Source organism: Dermacentor variabilis, chromosome 7 (assembly GCF_050947875.1).
Source record: "Dermacentor variabilis isolate Ectoservices chromosome 7, ASM5094787v1, whole genome shotgun sequence".
NCBI lineage: Eukaryota > Metazoa > Arthropoda > Arachnida > Ixodida > Ixodidae > Dermacentor > Dermacentor variabilis.
The window spans coordinates 114,249,294-114,268,534 of record NC_134574.1 but is presented as its reverse complement, the minus strand read 5'-3'; the positions used below and the strand labels follow the sequence as shown (position 1 = coordinate 114,268,534).

At 47.0% G+C, this 19,241-nt stretch overlaps 1 protein-coding gene across 1 annotated transcript; it reads right to left on the bottom strand.

Annotated features, from left to right (window-relative positions):
• Positions 1-106: 106 nt before the first annotated feature.
• Positions 107-12,070, bottom strand: LOC142587789 (uncharacterized). The gene is made up of 5 exons (XM_075699057.1): positions 11,948-12,070; positions 8,595-8,727; positions 5,128-5,273; positions 2,520-2,649; positions 107-1,290 (listed from the first exon to the last, which is right to left on the bottom strand). Exons 1-5 carry the CDS (start codon positions 11,979-11,981, stop codon positions 1,050-1,052), a joined length of 684 nt encoding a protein of 227 aa, XP_075555172.1. The 5' UTR covers positions 11,982-12,070; the 3' UTR covers positions 107-1,049.
• Between the last annotated feature and the right edge of the window lie 7,171 nt (positions 12,071-19,241).

Sequence of the window (19,241 nt, the reverse complement as noted above, 5' to 3'; positions counted from 1 at the left end):
GCGTAACAGTTCACAGCTCAGCAACGAGTAGGTGTAGCGGAGAGGTGAAAGAAGAGAACACACTTGGAGACAACGAAACAACAAGAAAGAATACATATATTTTTTTTTCTGTACAAGTATCACAAATCACACAGGGACACACGTGGGCGTACGAGTGCACTGGTAACTCCCCGCTGGCGATCAGAACCACGTGTCACCCATTTGAGACACCACATAGACGTATATTACACAGTCAAATGCGAAGCTCGGAACGTATGGGACGGAACGGGCGGTAAACGACAGAAAGACACTGGTGGCTTAACACTGGAGACAACGGGACTACCACAACCAAGCACCTGTTACTTAGGGGGAAAGAATTGGGGGCAATAAGCTTTCGTTTCCGCTGGGAACATCTGTGATCTGACATCCAGGTACGTCCGTTTGTTTTGAGCTTGCAGCGATAAAGCTCGTCAGGAACTATAGGCACAGGAGAGATTGAGCTGCTATTAAGCTCAGGTTTGCGTAGCCTCTAGTGAAACGTTGCTGACCCCAAACCGTTGAGGTAACGTTTGAAAAACGTCTTGCAGTGAAGTCTGCGACCTAAGTTTAAAAGAAAAACGCAAAAGTTCAATACACACTTAAGGAAACTTAATTGTTTCTCGACACTTATTAATTGCTGCAGTATACATTAGCAAAACAGCGCGCTCTTTAAATGTAAGCGTTTCAAGCTAGGCCATCTTCGCGTCGGCCAAATGTCGCATCAAGTCTCGGAACAACACCTGTCGGGACAATGAAGTCTTCCCCATCCTCCCCACGTCGATCCATCTTCAACTCTTTCCCAACATCGCGTGCCAATCTCATCTGCAGGTATTGCCACTGTAGCCCCGCGTTAAATCAGTCTTCCCCAATCTTCTTCGTAATGCGCGTATCGTGTTTGGTTCGATGAGTCCAGCACGCCAAAACACCGAACCGCCAGTTTCCGCACCACGCGTTCCGAGTGGACGCACCGCAGCACTCATTACACATCGCGATTTGTACAAATGTCTCTCCGTCCCGTGCGGCGCCGCGATTTAGCCCAGGGCAGCGGACACCTTGATGAGGGGCGTCAGGACAGCGCGGATGTTCTTGTCGCCGGGCGCCGTGCCGAAGTCGATGCTCTTGCACTTGTTGCCGGATCGGTAGGCGGTGCACACTGTTCCGAGCAGCTCGCCGGCGTACTTCTCGACGATTCCCTTGGCGAACTCGATCACCTCTTCGTCGCACTGGGCCTGGACGGCCTTGTGCGCGCACTGTTCGAAGACGTTGAACTTGCTGCACAGCAATGCGAGAGAGGAGATTAGGTCACTGCGCTCCACTATGAGGTATACAGAGAGCAAAAGATTTAAAACAAAAAAAATTACCGACGATTACGTTACTTCCTAATGCGAAATTTGAGCGCAGCAAATAAGCTGTTTCACCTTTTCGATAGATTGAGGCAAAGAAATCGAGCAACACATGTATGCGCTATCACAGAATTTTTTTTTTATATTTCCCGTACTCCTGGATCATCTCGACGGCGGCGACGGTAAGCTTCTGCTTCGGCGGCACGCACCTCTGGATTCTGACGGCGACGGCGCTGGGCCTCTGCTCTGGCAGCTCGATTAGCAGCAGCAGCAGCAGCAGCAGCAGACGGAGGACTTCCATCGGTCGTCTCGCTCATGGCTCAGAAAGAACTGGCAGATAATTTCGCAGTGGCGAACGGCAGCGGCAATTTCGGCTCGGGCGGTGCACATATACAGATCCGCCGCCACCGATCTGGCTCTCTGATTGCCACCGCACAGGGCGAACGGCAGCGGCAATTTCGGCTCGGGCGGTGCACATATACAGATCCGCCGCCACCGATCTGGCTCTCTGATTGCCACCGCACAGGGGTTGCATTGGAGGAGGAGCGAAGAAAGGAATTAAGTTCGTGCCGGCGCTTTGACAACCGGAGACTCGCAGGAAGAGGGGGGAGGGGGGCGGCGTGTACACCCAGCGGCAAACGATGGGGGCAGAAGCGCGCGCAGCAAGCGGACAACACGATAAAGGGAGGAGGGAAGAGATAGCACCGACTGACTGATGCCGCTGACGCCGATACAGGGGGGGGGGACCCTTTCCTCCTCTTTCTGCATGGCGGCGACGGTGTTCTATGCAGTCACGTTATCTTGACTCTCTAGCGGCGTCAGCGGCATCCAGCGGTATCAGTCGGTCGCTGCTAGCGCTGGGGGGATGAAAGGGGGGCGGAGCTGGTTACGAGGCCGACGACGACGCGAAACCCAGGAACGGACGCCAAAGAGCTGCGCTCTAAAACGGAGCTCCATGGTGACAGAGCACAGTGCTGGCGAACATGAATGATTCAACCGAAACTGAATGACTTCGTCGCTGGCGACTTAGTTCTTACTGAGCTCTGTGACGACGACTACTCTAGCTTGAGAATCGGTAATCGTAAAGCTGTGGCACAGCTCGGTGTGCTTCGACTCCCTCTTTCGCTGATGCCCCGGGCGACCGTTATGTATACGTACCAGCAAGCTCCGCCAATCCTCTGCTTGTTGGGAAGCTTGGACGCCACGTCGAGGTCAGCGGTGAGGGAGCGGAAACACTTGTGGAATGCGGCTCCAGCCTTGTTCAGGCACGGAGCGTGCTTGAGAAAGTCTGCGAGCAACGTGCAGGGGGAGAGGAGGAGAATAGTTAGTCTTAATCGAGATCAGTGCGGCGATATATACCTCCCGTTACATGTCATTGGTCGAAATGTTCTTCACATTCAGCGAGATCTTGTACCTGAGAAGCTTACGTATTCGGCTACTCGCGTACGAACGCGCGGATAAAGTTCTGTCTTGCTTTGCAGAACATTTCCTTGTTACGAGGACACTTCAGCTAGCCGGTTGCGTAGGCTTTGTATAGACAGCTGCATCATCGGCAAGTAAGTATAAATATAGATAAAGGTACCGGTAGGGCCCCTTGCCAATGTATTCGTAATCATCACCGGCATAATTTACCTCTGCATTGTATTGCATTGCCCACTCGTCATCTAAAAACCACGGTTAAAGGAGCATTTGAAAGTTGAAGTATTAGGAATAAATAAAAAGCCTCTACCAGCAATATCCAATTAGCCTTGTCTTGTCTCCACGTGTTCCAACAGATGTCTGGAAATGTCCTAATCTTTTCATGCAGACCCGAGTGCATTTTAATTCCTTTCGCACTACCCCCACGGAAGGGATTATACCTAAACCGTAAAGGATAGTATGAGAGCGATCTCTTTATCTTCCCTGCCACCAGCGATGCCTCCAATATGTGCCGTACGGGTACCCACGAGTAGGCTTCAACGCCCCGTTAGCACCCCGTCGAGAAGCGGGTTCCGTGCTGTGATTATGTAGCACATAGCTAGAGCTGTTTTCTCGACTGATCACTTTCAGGGACCAGTTGGTGACGCAGGGCTATGCGACAGTGCGAATATTCGAAATTTTGAATACGAATTGAATAGTCTTTTCTACTAGATTCACATTCTATGCGAGAACTCACTGTTCGGAGTTGACGATCACTCGTTTCGTTCGGTTACTACAAGGAACAACAACAATTCTTGCCCTCTACAAGTGGAAAGACTAATGCAAATGGGTACACAGATGAATAATTATGCCGCAGGAGCACCGCAGTTGTTGCCAACACGGATCGGTACCTGGGCGAATGCGTGAAGTTTGAAACTTATTGTAGACTTCCTTAACCAGTACATATACGCTTTGGACACTTTCTGGGACCTCCCAAAAATCGAAGATCAGTCCTTCAGACAGTTTTCACTTGTTAACTGTGCGCGTCACTGCTTAGGCAGCCCAACAAACTTGTTTCGCCAATCTCAACATATTTATATTCTTTAAAAGCTACGTGCTCTGCTCTAGTGTTGTACTTGGCTTGTTCAAAGGGCACTACAATGTGCTTCTCCTTACTTGCTCTTCCTTTGTTTCATTACAGTCTTTGTCCTGGCGCATAAGATACGACCGCATTTCCTTAATTTCTTATTTTCAGGTTTCTCTGTTTTCCTGACATCCAGTTGTTAACGGAATTACACGTATCAAATAGAGTAAATGATCCCTTCTTTTTTTGCTAAGCAAACCCTGCGGAACATTTCCATTGATTTTTTCTTTTCTTTTTTAGGAACTGTAAACATACTACATTCGATTCTTTATTCAGAGATTGTTTTTTTATATATATCGAATATTCGCTTTCTACTCGATTCGAAACTTTCGCTATGCGAATGTCCCTGCTTTTGCATGATCTGGCGTTGAGCTCGAGGCCTGTGAATAGCTCCAGCAGCAGCCACATGCTGGTCAGTAACCGTTACCGGTTACTGACGTCACACGCAACGTCGAGCCATCGTTCGCGAAAATATCATGCTGAGGCCCGCTACATACGCCGTTAGCGCGGAAGATGACGTAATCACGGAGATTAATTCGTGACAGGCAGGAAGAATGACATTCGCGAGGCGAGAGCAACGTGTTGAGGTCACAACAGCAACAACAACAACCAAAAAACGCGTTGCTTTTTTTTTTCTTCAGCTATGGCTTTGGCATGGCAGGTTGGCCTGCCGTGCCAAATTTCACCAACCATTCGGTTGGCCAAATTTTAACTTTTTTCACGCGTAAGCAACAGCTAATAATAAGCAATAAGAAGTGGTAAACACCGTGTTAACAGCGCAAACAATGCATTCAATAAAATAAGTTAGCACTTGCTTTAAAACACAGCCTCATCTGTTCGTCAGTGCATCCAAGCCAAGGTCGCAGCGTCACTTCTCCGCGTCTTAGTCATCATTTAGCCAACCTTAGCATGATTTTCGAACACCTAATTCGTGAATCCCTAAAAAATACTATGAACTTATTGGGATCGTGCCAAACCCATGATCTGATTGGGCACGCCGTAGCGCGAGACTCGGGAAATTTGAACCAACTGGGGTTCTTTAACGTGCACCTAAATCGATTCGTGAATCCTTAGTAGACGGAGATTCAGTGTGAACGCACGCATACGCCTGGCTCGTCCGGTCCTCTACACTTCCGCGCGCGTCTCAGACTATTCGCGTCTAATGTAGGGCCGCGCAATTGTCACTTTAACGACGGTGAAAACGCGGTCGACGGTCGCGCTCACCCTCGTGGTAGGTGGAGGCTTGGTCGCAACGTCCCTCGATCTCGGTCTTGATGTCGTCCAGGAAGATGCTGCCGACGCCCTGCGCGATGCTGTCTGTGCACCGCTTCAAGTAGTCGCGGGCGCAGGCCTCCGATTTGTGTTGCTTGCTGCTCGTGATTCGCGGCGAGAGAGAGAGAGGGAGGGAGGGAGAGAGAGAAAAAGAACAGAATTGAAAGCGTGCCTCAAAAGTGCCCCACGTTGAGGCGCATGTACGGCCATCGATGTACGGTAATCGTCGATTGTCGATGTACGTCGATCGATGTACGACGATCGATTGCGTGTGACGCGAGTGGGTGCGTCTGTAGCGTTATACGGGCATGACGGCGACGGTAGCGGCACGACCGCTAATTTATTTAAATCCGGTGAAGAAACCTTGCAGCCACTTGTGGCACACGACCAGGCCCGATCGAGAAGGTGGTAAGTCGCGCCAACTGTCTCCAGGCGCCATAGTTCAAAAAGTGAGAAATGGGCGAGTCGGTATTGAAGCAGGGCTGAATTCGGAGCGCTAACTATTGGGACACAAGCTAAGGCACAAGAAAAGACAGGGCCTGTCCTTTTCTGTGCCTTAAAGCTTGCGTCCCAGTAGTTCGCGATCTGAACTTAGCCCTGCGCCATAGTTGGCGCTTTTCCGAGAGAGATAAGTATGCATGCGTCAGGGTGAGCTAAAATCTGATAAGGGGTCTTGGCCGAACTTGTCAATTTGAAACATCATTAAAGTGTGCTCCACCATAAGCATCGATCATGGTAGAGGTTTGTTTCTTCATGTTCATGTTGCTCGATATGCAATAGGAAAAAGCAAAAAGAAAATTCTAGAATTTTACGTGCCAGAACCGCTGATTATGAGGCACGTTGTTTGAGAGAGGGGGGGGGGGACTCTGGGTCATTTTCTACCTTCTTTAACGTGCACTCATTGCACGGTACACAAACATTCTTTACACACACACACACACACATATATATATATATATATATAGATATATATTTCGCCCCCATCAGAATCCGGCTGCCAGGGCCAGGGTCGAAACCTCAACCTCGGGCTCATCAACGTATCGCCACAGCCACCTACTTAGCCATCGTGGTCGGTCTAGGAAAAAAAAAAAAGAAAAGCGTCTGTGGCCTAACGGGTTTTGATTTTTTTAATGTGCCTAATGCATCGGTATTTTGTTCTCCTGTGGGGCTGCGCCTCGCCGGTCCCCCTTTCACCCAAGAAGAAATGATGAAGCTCATTAGGGCCCACGACCAGACCTCTCAAATCCTGGCAGTCCAGAGGGCCCGCGAGAGGGCCGTCAGGTTTCACCTTATGGTCCCCCCGAGTGGGCCTAGCCAGGTGACGTTGAGTTTACTCGCATCTATTGTGGACCAGATAAAGTTGTTTCACTCACTCACTCACTCACTCACTCGCTCGCTCACTCACTCACTCACTCACTCACTCACTCACTCACTCACTCTGAGAGCTGGTTCGATCGCACCGTCGAACGCGTAATAATTTCTTTATTGAAGAGGCCCGAAACAAGGCGAGACGGGAACCTGCCTATACCGCAGATGGGCTGGCACGAGTTAAAGAACACTGTGCATTAGAAGGTGCATGCGCTTCGGTTAAGCACTTTGTAAATAGCCAAATGTGCGCCATAACCGCCCCGAATTGACTCTCTCCCCCCAAGCACACTCTCAGATATATAAATACTTGTCTGGCATTGAAGAGTTCGCCTTTCGGCTCACGCATGGGAATTATGCCGGCTCCTTGAAAACCAGCTGACCCGCAGCGCGTGCTAATTAAAGCAAACTGAGCCTCGCAGGCACAAGAGATAGTGATCGCCCCTCAGCCCTCGATGGTGCGCGCCTGCATATCCTATCTCGAGAACAGCTAGGCGAGATGCTTACCGCTGTGATGTAATCGTTCTGGCAGGCAACACACCGATCCACTTTGAGGTCCTATCGACGCTGTCTAAGCTGCTTCGAAGGTTTTATCGCTTTATTTTCCTCGTATATGTCGTACATCTCTTATTTGTTTCTTCGCCACTTCTTTCGTTTCATGGTTGTGTGAATGAACGGGATTTAAAACTGAAACTATTGTGCTTCGATTTGGGAACTCAATACTCGATGACTCTTTTACTTTTCGCTTTCGCGTATAGCGTAGGCCTACGTGCTGCAACAGTGTGACCAATGGCGGAAGGTGGGATTGCTACCGTCGAATTCTAGAGTGAATTCTGAGCTAAGCCTGTACATGCGAATATCCTAACGGGCGTTAAGTTACATTAACATTAGATGGTGGCAGCCTTGCGACCATCGTCAACAATGAGCGAAGCACGCTGGAACGTGACAAAAGCAATTGTCTTTAAACGATAAATCTCGAGAAATGAATATGATTAAAAAATATTCAAGGCCGCTTAAGCATAATCTTGGTGAAGCTGTTAGCACATTTCAGCGCTTCTGTCAGGTGGTTTTTGCAAAGACTTCTTTGTATAGCTCGTTGACATGACTTGTCACTATGATTACCTTGTTGACACGATAACCTTACGCACAGAGCGAAGGAATACGCATAGAGCACCAGTGGCTTTTTAGAACAGTTCTTTTTTTCAGACTAGCTTTGAAAAGTGTATCCAATATGGGTTTGTTATAGTTATTGCGTAATTTTACTTCACATTAGTGTAGTAGCCCAGCCCACGAGATAGTCGCGCATGTTCGGTATCTTTAAATCTCTCCTGGGCCACATCACCTATACTAAATAAACCAGCCGTCACTTTAACGGTCACGTTTTTATCATTTTTGACAAGTCGTCGGCGTCATTCTCACATAGCGCTTTTTTTATTGCCGTGAACACGGAGAGGAGACAGTCACGAACACCACATGAAAAAAAAAAGGAAAGAAAAAGAAATTGCTCGGGGTAATAACGCGACTCTAATGGCTACCGCGTGCAGTACGTCGTGGTGTATGCCTTAAAATCAAATGGTTCGAACTTGAACTGTTGTGATATTTCCCATCCTTTACTGCAGCATTTCTTGCTTTGTTTTTTCAGTTGCAGGGGCGGATCATCTGCAGTTCAGTTTTCAGGGGCGGATCATCTGTCTGTGTCTTTCCGGATCACATTTAGTAAGACAATACACCTTTCGAAATCAGAAACACAAACCAGCCTTGCGGTATTCTGCTACGTCATAGGCTATCAGAAATACACTTCCACCACGATTCGATATTGCTATTCTTTGTCCTCCTAGACTTTTGAAGATACAGTTAGACAACTTATAACGCTGGTTCCCGATGCCGGTATACTTTGGTTGCACGTTTCAGATATCCCTGCCGCTTGTCTTACACAGACACGTAAGGACACGTCGAGAGCTGAAAGAACGAGTAATAGTCACCGTGGTACAAAGCGAGAAGAGAGAGAGAAAAGAATAGACATGCGTGTACATTTAGGCCACCGAATAACTCACCTGCAGTAGCTCTCAAGCTCGCTCGATGTGGTCGGAACCTTCTCTGACGTTGCGAAGATGAACAAGTCGGCGGCGCAGGCGTCCAACTTCTTGACGTCGCAGTCGGGACCGGCCGACGCAAAGCCGGCGAGCCCTGCGAAGGGACACATTGGTCGCACGCGCCCTTTTTTTTTGCCGAGCGCGCAGAAAAAAAAAACGAACGAATTGACAAACGCAAATTACGCCAATTACGGATGACGTTTTGACAACGCTTATCACTATGAGCTGAAATGAGATTCGACGCGCAAATTGATAAATTGCGAGAGACAAAAAGTAAGCGCAACAAAACAATCCTAATGCCGCCGACAAGAACAACCGAAAATCGTTGATCGTTCCTATCTCAAACATTAGGCGAATGAAAGGCCCTTACAAGAAACGTCGGCGTCGAAACGACTCCTGGGTCATCTTCGCCTGCAGTGCGGACGTTCTTGCAATGTTGATGCGTTGAATTTTATTTTTCGTTTATGTTTTCACGCTCTGAAGCCTCTTTCGTGCATTTCTTTTTGACAGGAAATGTAATCGCGTCAACCTCATTTTGTAACTACAGGCCAAGACGTGCTTAATCCTATATGTTTGCTTTTCTTTCATTAGGCTTTTTCTCTTACTCCTTTCAAGGGAAAGTGTATGCTGTCTTTTCATATTATGTAACTACACCTGCCTGGGTTTCTGAAAGACAGCCGGCGGTATTGTTTAAATAATTTGTGTACATCTGTATATTTGTATACCTGTTTATTGGACTGTTTGTTTAAAATTATTTGTTTAATTATTCATTTATTTACTAATTCCTAAATTATGAAACGATGGCATATATATTTGCGGCGCAACTTCGAAATGCGACAGGTAGGGAAAAAGAAATTGTGTGCGAGTAGAAAGCGTAGGCGAAGAGGAGGACGAAGCGAAAGGGGAGAGAAGAAAAATCGTGTCGCTGTAAAAGTAGCGTTTAGGGCAGCGTGGCATTCCCGTAACAATGTCCACCCTAGATTGCCTGCCATGCCGCGACCTCTACGGCCAGTTCGGAGATTCCGAAGAGCTCTCGTCAAACAATCTCGTGAAAGGCATTTACGGCGACAAGCGCATTATATATGTGTCAAGTAAAATTAACTTCGCAAGATGTAGTTCAATATATTGGCGCGCAAGACGACGCCACCGTTATGCTGTAACGTTCCTTCCAGTGCGTCTGTCACAGTCTACATCAAAACGGAAGTCTCGTGTAGGGGCGTCTACAAACGCTTACAAACACATACTGTAGTTCAGATAAAAAGCACACTGTGAGTATATTTACCCAGTCCTCTTGTATTAAGAATGGCCTTAGTGGACGTTATCGTGACAGTCGCTTTGTTGTTGTTTTTTATACATACTTGGCGGTCAAAGACCAAACAGGACATGTGACCGAGAAACGCGGAAGGAAGCCTTCCAGAGCGAGAGAAAGTAGATGTGACGTCAACTGTACCTACGTGCGCGTGCACGCTTCCAATTAGCTTTGCCCAATGCATGAGGGAGGCTGCGAGGACCTTGAGGGATGTTGTTCATTTCTTTATTCTCTCTCTCTCTCTCATTCACTCTCTCTCTACGTGGAATGGAGGAAACAATCACGGTATCGGAGACCCATCCGGTGAAAAGGCCAAGATATTCTGGAGAACACACCAATACAACGTTGGTGAACCACCAGAGAGTAGGGAAAGTGAAAAAAAAGAAAAGAAATGTAGACAGACTGACAGATAGAAAGCTAAAAAAAGCAAAATATAAAACGGAAAGGAATACAAACGATAGTCAACAAGCGTGAGAAAACAAAATCAGAAGCCTTTACACGGCGGCAATGAGCAGCGATGAACACATGTGGCAGTGATTAACGCACGTGACCTTCTTGGCAAGACCACATCACAACGTCGCTCCAAGCTTGTTGCATCATCCATTAAAAGTAAACAACGCACTTCTTTTATTCCTTCTTTTATTCTTCCTCGCCGCTCTTGTTGCAATTACTGGTTATATGTGTATATATAGTTTCTGATAGTCGCTTCATTTACGTATGTCTCCCCTTACGCAGTGCCACTGTGAGTCTGCATGGTATTGTGAAACAAAGAGGACAGTGACAAACGAACACGCCATAATAGATACGCACATCATTGCTCAAGACAGGTAAACGAGATGTGGGTAGGCGAACGCGCCTGAGGCGGACAGAAGGATACTTTAGTTTTCAAGCTGGAACATGGTGCGGAAATAAGGCGAAAGGAAGCAAATGGTATCAAAGCCTCCAGAGACACACACGATCGAGTCATGGCGCGCAAGACTTTAAAAATTCTATTTTCTGAAATAGGGGGCTCACTCGGCTTGAAGGCGAAGCAGCTGAAGGGAATCTCCGAGCGTTTCCTGTCGCATCTCTGACTTTTCTCATGCGCTTTTGTAAATGGAATACATTTCTTCATTATTTTTTATTACTGGGAACTTGCCATAGCCAAAGCTCGTTATGCCACGGCACGAAACCACGTACTCCGCAGATTAGGCAATTACCTTACTGTGGCTCCGGTATTTATCTCACGGCATCTACGAAAGTACAGGTTTTTCTCTGGGAACGTTCTGCATTGGCGCTAGGCCAGCCGATTTCCGATTATCTACTGCCCGATCAGTTGTGCTCTCGACATCTGGTACTCAATGCGCAGAATAGCTTAAGATTTTGCTTATATACAGGGTGAAACTGTAATACGTACAACAGCAAAAAAAAAAAAAAAAATATATTAAAGACTGTTGTAATGTTGCGATACCATTCCGCCAATTTTCGGCACCTTCCAAAAAGAGCAATGCGTTATCACGTGCTAATGAAAATCAAGCTGCGCTAAGACGTTTAGATGCCTCGTGGCAGCTCACCCACCCACCATTTGCTCGCGCTGTTTTACGTGAAGATCTCTATCGAAATGCGAAACCCTGCTCGGCCCGGTGAAGTTTCGTTGCGATTGGCACTCCTGTGTTTTTGTAACATGGTAGTGACACGGCTACCCTGCGATCGCACGACACTTAGTTCAAGGAAGCGCTACCAGGAGAATAAAACCTCGGATTCTTCTTCGCTATTGAGCTTGAGTGCACTGTTGAGTTCCGTAAAGGTACTTGATTACGCTTCAAAACGGCTTCTACACGCTGTTCCTGAAAACGGTGCAATTAAAGTACTAATACTAAATGCACGAACAAATTCCTTTGCATCACATTATTGGCGTTCTAGAACATCGTCCCAATTCATGTAGTTACAGCATCATACAGTCCATCCGAAGTTGCGGCTTTTGAACAAATATGAGTGGTTGGTGAAAGCGAGACTGTTTACGCACCTGCGAGCAGGAGGCAAAAGCCAATCCGAGACATGGCTGCAGCGAGCAGGTGTGGAGCTGCGTCCGATTAGTGTACGAACGGCGGAGTGAAAGCACCGCTGAAGCTCTGGAGGACTCGAAGATCCTCATCGGCTCCAGTTCTTTTTATAGGCCTTCCAAGACTTGCGGCGAGGGTGACTCGTGGCGGGTGTCACCGGGAGCGGAGAGAACCGACGAAGCAGGACTCTGTGGGAGAGGAGGAAAGGCGCGTGCTTCGAGAGCGAACGCGTCGAAGGTGAAAGCCATTGCCACTGAAACCTGCCCCCCGCGTTCGGCAAATGCCCTTGCCTGGAAGAGTCGCAACGTCTTACGCGGCGTTGGCGCCCGCATTCGGTCTGCAAGGCGCTCCCGGGTTCGCTGCGGGGTCCGCCAATTGCAAGTTCGTAGAGTGCGTCCGCTGCACGTCATCGGATTGCGGCGCCATTTTGTGGCGTTCAGAAGCCGCGCCGGAGCCTTGCGGGTTTAACGGCGGGTTTGTGGACACGAATGGTGGCGCTTTGCTGACGTCATGTGGCGGCTTGCGTCCTATGTCCTGCCCACCGAAACACCGGCGGGACTTTGGAGTTATTATTTCGATGCTTCTCATGAATCGGTCTTTTCGGTAAGCTATAACCAAGGTTCACTTCATGACATAAGAAGGGCTGAAGTTTTCGCCATTATCTTGTCTATAAATATATTATAACTATCAGATTTACTACAGCACATTTTGCTCACACTTTTCCCTTGGAATCTTTTAATCCCCTTCAGCCTTAATTTGCACAGTAGCATGTCTGTGGTTGTATGCATGCCGCAAAAATTTATGCCTTCTAATGAAGACCTCCTCTCTCTCTATCTCGCTTCCGGGCTTAGGAAGGTTATATTATGCATAAGAATTGCATTCATAGCGTCATTCATCTGAAACAGAGCCAAAAAAAGAACGGACGAGAAAAGAAGAGCACAGGACTAGCGCTGACTGCCAACAACGTCTTTATTGAAGCCCGGACAAATATATACTATTCGGAACGGGCTGAAAGAGTGAAAGGAAGAAAGGGAAGACGAGTCATCGTCTATCAACTCTTGCAGCACATGCGTCACAAACGTAAAACTATACAATTGTAAAATACACTACATGGACACAATAGAGTCTAACTTCTAAGGAACTTCTAAGGAAGCTTTACCTCGGGGCCAACTCCGACGCGGCCTATTCAAATACATGTAAAACGCAAAAACGTTTTTCTTAGATAACCCCTGCACCAATTCTGATGAAATTTGTTGCATTTGAGAGAGAAAATCAAATTCTAGTGACTGTTGGAAGCGGAATTTCTATTTAGGGCCTCAATTTCGCTAAGCGAATTTTCAAAAATTCATGAGTTCTAAAATAATAGAGGCACCAAGTTTACAAATTAATAGCTCTGCATCAAGAACAGATATCGCGGTTCTGTAAACGGCATCCATTAGATCATTCAAAGCAGACAAATTCTGTGCGTCAAGTTATATCTTCCGTGAATTTGTTACGTTGTGTACAAGGGTTCTGCAAAAGCTGTATTTCTATAATACAAATTTTTTGTAGATTCATGTGTAACATAAATTTTGTCCTCTTTAGATGTACATTTAGGTGCTATTAACATAATTGTGCTATCATTTTATTGCTGAGTTACAAAGTTGTAAACTTGATAGTTTCGTTCTTGAAAATTTGCAATTTTTGCCAATTTTTAATGAGAAATTGACGACGTAAATCGGAAATTCGAAACCAACAGTCACTAGATTATAGGTTTTCGTTTAAGTGCAACAAAACCTCGTCAAATTTGGTGCTGTGGTTGCCGAGAAAAACGAATTCTCCTTTTACATGTACAGTCTGTTAGAGCCACCCTTCAACACATGTTGTGGGGATGTGAAATATACCGAAATAAAATGGCAGTCTCCCCAGAAAATCTACGGGCGCGGTGGTCGGCCGTGCTGCTCAGCTCAGAACTCCAAGACCAACTTTGGGCCGTCCAGCGAGCCAAGGAAGCCGCACGGGAGCAGCAGCTCCCAGTGGCCATCTAGGCGGCCCCAGGCCCGGGCCTCCCAATCGCCGGATTCCAAATAAATTTATCACATCACATCACATATTTTTGAGAAGTACCGGAAACGTACCGTACCATACCTTAAACTTGAATTTATCCCGTTTGCCCGCAACCGCTGTGATGTCTATTATAGTAGCGTTTACTTGTCTTCTCACGTCACCTTTGCCCTGTCACCCTCCCCCTTTTCCCGTGCCCCCCTTTCATTAGAACTGCGAGGAAGAGTGGCAAGGCTGTTATTCACTCGTTTCGCGACTGCGTTGGTTCCACCCATTCTCTGTCTCCTCTCCCTCGTCCTCTCTACCATTCTATCTACCTTCTCTCTGGGCTTGCACGTTGGCAGAAAGATAAGCGCTGAAATCTCTGCAATGCTTTTTGCGGTGGGTCCGGGATAAAGCAGCTGTCAAGAGGCTAACGTGGCGACGCCCAGGGAGCTCCAGGGGGTATTGTGCACATTCGACGCGGTGAAAAGGTCCAAACGAATGTTTCGCCTCGCCTTTCTTCTCTGCCACGCTCCTGTCATGTATACACACGTTCTGCACCAGCTCCCGACGTGGTGTGCCAGACAGCAGCACAAGCGTCACCCGCACTCGCTAACGCGATCTCCACATTAGCAAGGCAGTCGCGCCATACTTCGCTCCGTTTGGAACGTGCCGCACGAGACAGATTGTCCGCGCCAGCCGATATATCGCGAAATGAAAACACGTTTAAAATTCCGCTCAAGTTTCACGTTAGGGAGTATTCCAATCGCCACCTATTTCTTTTTGTTATGTATTCCCTGTAGGGTGGTTATTTTTTATTTGTGTGATCTGTTACAACCGCCGCGTGGAGTTTGACCCTTTCTTATTCTCTAGGAAGCCTTACCTGAAAGCGGTCGTCCCATAAAGAGTAATGTTTACAACAATGTCTTTTTTTCTTTACGTAAGGACGGAAAATGGCTTTAAGACATTACCTTAGTGAAAGTACAAGAAACTGACAAACAGAAATGTTATTTCACTAAAATTGAAGTAGTTTCTTTTTTCTGTTCTCTTCACAGAAGCACAAAAACAATGCCGTACCTATATCTCTCTTCTCTTTAAAGTATTACACCTATATCAAGCAATTCTTTTCATGTGTTTCTTTATCGGCGTATGTGATCAGTCTTTCAAAATAATAATCAAATTATCTAAAGTAATACATGATGATCGCTGTATATGATAAGAGTGCTTTGCGCCGTTATCGCGAAACATAAAAATCAAAGGGGACACCCGTCGGCTGTGTGCACCGGCCGCAATTTATTATGATGGTGCTTGAGAATCCATCTCGCAGATCTGTGCCCTTATTTAGGCTTGTCCCAGCTCTAGCGCTTTTATTATTTTTTTTTCTTTTCATCTGCGCTGCCGTGCTTCAACCTGCTTTCTTTGGCACCGTTCCGATGGCTATAACACAACCACTGGTCGTAGTGCTGTCACGCTGTCGTCCTTATACTCATCAGCGGAATTTGTAATGTGCTTTAAAGGGGCATCAGAGGCAAATACTAAGTCGACGGGTTCTGTGGAAATATCGTTCCAGAGACCTCCCAGCGCTCGTTTCGTGCCAAGAAAAGACTTGGCTATTTACAAGAAAATCACGTCTGAAGGGCCCGCACACCTTTAACACCAATAATATCGCCCGCCCCGGAGAGGGAAGTGGTGACGTTACATACACCATCACCGCCCTTTACTCCCGCGGCTCCCGACAGACGGCGCTATCGGCTTTTTTTTTTTGGGGGGGGGGTAGGGGGGATGGGGCAAAATGCTAACGGGCGGCCCCAGAGAAACCGAGCCGAGAGAGGGCGTTGGATTCGCCGCTGCAGCTGCTCTTGGCCAGGTGGCGTGGACGGTTTATGGAATTCTCTGCCGCTTGCACTTTGCGTGAGTTTGCGCAGCAAAACACGATGACGAAACTACTGAAACGCGAAAGCGCGCCCGGCGCAGAGTGGAGAAAACGAAACCTTTCGACGGCCCCTGTCGTTTTCAAGGGCAACGTTAGTGAGTTCTCTTTCTTTAAGCATATAAAACTGGACAAGCGCTTCCTCCTTTGTATTATAATGCGGTTCAATTACTTTTTTCATTACGAGCGTTTGACTACTTGTGTCATAATTTTAATGAAGAGCGCCTGCGTCATCGGGCTAGTACTTGAATGTTCCGGGGTGAGGGTCTCTAACCGTGTCCTACATTTACGTCAATTTCTCGACGACTCAGGCTCTGTTACGCAATAATATTTACGCCTTAGACGTTCTCGAGCACCAATCTATCACTTTAGCTTGACTTCATATTTGCCTTTAGTGACCCTTTAAACTGCGTTAGCGGCCCCGGCGGCCTCATTTCGATGGGGACGAAATGCGACAAGCGTGTACTTAGACTTAAGTGCACGTTAAAGAACGCCAGGCGGTCCGTATTTCCGGAGACCCCCTCTACGGCGTGCCTCATAATCAGATCGTGACTTTAACCCGTAACAACCCGCACGCGCCTGTTAGGATGCATTGGGAACTTCACCTAGTTCCTGATAAAAAACGTAAGAATTCTTTTTTTTTTTTTTGTAGACGATGGGGCACTTCTCAGCTGCCAGCTGCCATTCTGAAAACCAATTGCTAATTATTCTGCGGACCCTCAAAATAAATATGAACAATAGTGTGGCTTGTCGGCGGTCTGTGCTCTCTAACAAAGCATTCGCTTTCACCCATGCACTGGAATAGACAGAGGAAAGAGGAGTACTTTGGCGCTTTACCCAAGAAATCAGTGTGAGCGACAGGCAACCAAGAAGAAAGCGCAGTCTACACATGAATTATGAAGCAAAGAATGCGAAATGAACGTGCAGACATTTTTCGAGCGCATTGTATGCAAAAGAATATGATAATACGAAAGAACTTTTCGTACGCGCACTTTCCAAGTTGAGCAGAAGGATTAGATTAGATTAGACAAATCCAAGGGGGGAGTCTGTACAACTAGCCATGCTGCTATTGTTCTTTGTTTGTTTGTTTTTGTACTCGTTCCTTTTCACTTTCTTTTTCTGGCCTCTTTCTTCCGGTGCATTTGTCTCCTCTTTGTGCCTCGCTTGGCGAGCGTTATGCACGCGGGTACTTGTACAGAAGTATGCGCTGCCTAACAATCTGCTTTTAGATAAAGTACTCTCTCTCTCTCATAAAAAACAAAGAATATTTATTATCGCGTTGCACAACTCACCCAGACAAAATACAGGAAAAAGAAAGGAAACGGCAACGTATCTGTTTAAGAACATAACGCGTCTCTAGACCATGTTCTTTATGAAGACCGTTTAGCAGTAGTTCATGTAATCGAGTGCACAGTAATATATATATATATATATATATATATATATATATATATATATATATATATATGATTTGTTTGATATGGTGGCCTTTCTTGGCCCTTTTGCTTCGCAGTGACATTTCTTTAATTTTTTGCCATGATGGCTTTTTTATGCCCCTCCTTTTTTTTGCTAATTTGTTTGTCCTGGTGGTTGTGTACTGCAGTATACGTATCCTCGTTTTCTCCTTTCATGCGCGCGTTATGTAATACACGTATCCACAAAGAAAGTTGCTTAGTTTATAAAACGCCTGTCTCTCTTCAACAGTTTGTTTTCCCCTTGGGAAAATGCGAACGGTTTCAGCAATCTCTTTCATTTTGATAACTGACGTAATTTCTCGTCGGCTGGCCCTTCAGTTCAATAACTAGATTACTTTGCTATTTTTTTGTTATTTTTTGCGTATCGCATAGCTCTTGCAAATGACCGCTGTCTGCGACTACTTTTCTTCTGCGTACCACGACAAAATAAATCTCGCTTGCCTTGAGAAGCATTTCTGCCGAATAAATTTACTAATTTGACCGCCCTCTTTGGCCCTCCGCGGCCCTTGTGCTATAAGACCCGATTAGTGGTCAGTTTGTTCGATTGCGAGTTGTGCAGGCGCGCTGAATTTTGCTCTGGTGCTCAAACACAAATTCTGTTTTGTAGAATTCACAGTTTGTGCTTTCTGCCTACATACCTGGCACTGCGCTACGCTAAACCAGTCGTAAAGGCTTCTAATGGGCTATAACCACGCTATTCAATGATCATGGAATGTCCGGGCTTTGATTTCTGGCATTAGTAACATCTTTGTGAGGGCTAGTCGGTTCGTCCTTTGAACTAAGCTCGAACAGCACATCTTCTCAAGCAACAGCGCTTGTTGTGTGCTATGTGTATCTCTGTGCGTCCTTGTTTTAGTCGCACCGCTTTAGCTTCTGCTCGCACTTGCGTTATAGCCCAGCGGCTGAGTAGTACTATGACGCCATCCGCCCCCTCTCCCCCCAAAAAGAGAAAAAATAATGCGGGACATCTATAGTCCCAGTCACCCTTCATTCAGGCGCTGCCAAACTGTTTACGGCAAGCGTCCTGAGTCACAACTTTATGTTTGCGCAGGGCCTCACATGTTCCTTCTCTTTCACTGGCCATGAAAATGTCATGACGTCACTCGTTTACGACCGCTACGGCACGTGGACATAGGACCGTAGCATGAATTTCGCATGAATTGTTTTTTTATGTCTTCCGAATGTCTTCTCCTCTGTCGTTGGCGCTGGCAGAAATTCCTTGAGGACAGCCACCACGACGCTGATGACAACAGACTCAGCCTACTCTCTCGGGGTTTCCAGGATATTTAATTACAGTCGTGCGAATTACCGCTTCGAGTACACTTCCTCGTCGGCCGTCGACAACCGCGCAATTTCAAGGAAGGGGGGAGGGGGAGGGTATAGATCCACGTGCGCTGCAGGCGCCTTTGATACGCCGCCCAGTGGATGGCGTTTATAAATAAAGATGGCGAATGTCGTTAACTTGGGGCCTCCGCGAGCCGCGAGAAAGGCGCATTGCACGCGAAAAGACGTTGCCCGGCGCTACAGGCGCGAAGGCGTGGACCTTGAGCAGCACTTGAGGGCGGGTGCGACATGGGGACGCCGTCTAAATAGTCAACGCCATCCTTGGGCGGAGGTCTTTCGCGCTATCGGCACGGTGCTAAGCATTCCGCACACGCAAGAAATTTTGGTACAGGTGCGTTCATGTCCTTCACGTAGCGCCCGCCTTCATCGCTTAAGAAATTCTGGATACGCCGTCATACGACGACGATACGCATAAAAATTTCGTCCGAAGAGTTGTAAATGTTTCGCGGTATGAAAAATACATGCCTTGCCAGAATGCATTGC

What these genes read in the sequence shown, in the direction of transcription:
- LOC142587789 (XM_075699057.1), bottom strand. Translation starts at nt 11,981, where the DNA reads ATGTCTCGGATTGGCTTTTGCCTCCTGCTCGCAG. An exon ending in CTTTTGCCTCCTGCTCGCAG is followed by an intron (nt 8,728 to 11,947) that starts GTGCGTAAACAG and finishes GTCCCTTCGCAG; the next exon opens with GGCTCGCCGGCTTTGCGTCG. An exon ending in AGGATTGGCGGAGCTTGCTG is followed by an intron (nt 1,291 to 2,519) that starts GTACGTATACAT and finishes ATTGCTGTGCAG; the next exon opens with CAAGTTCAACGTCTTCGAAC.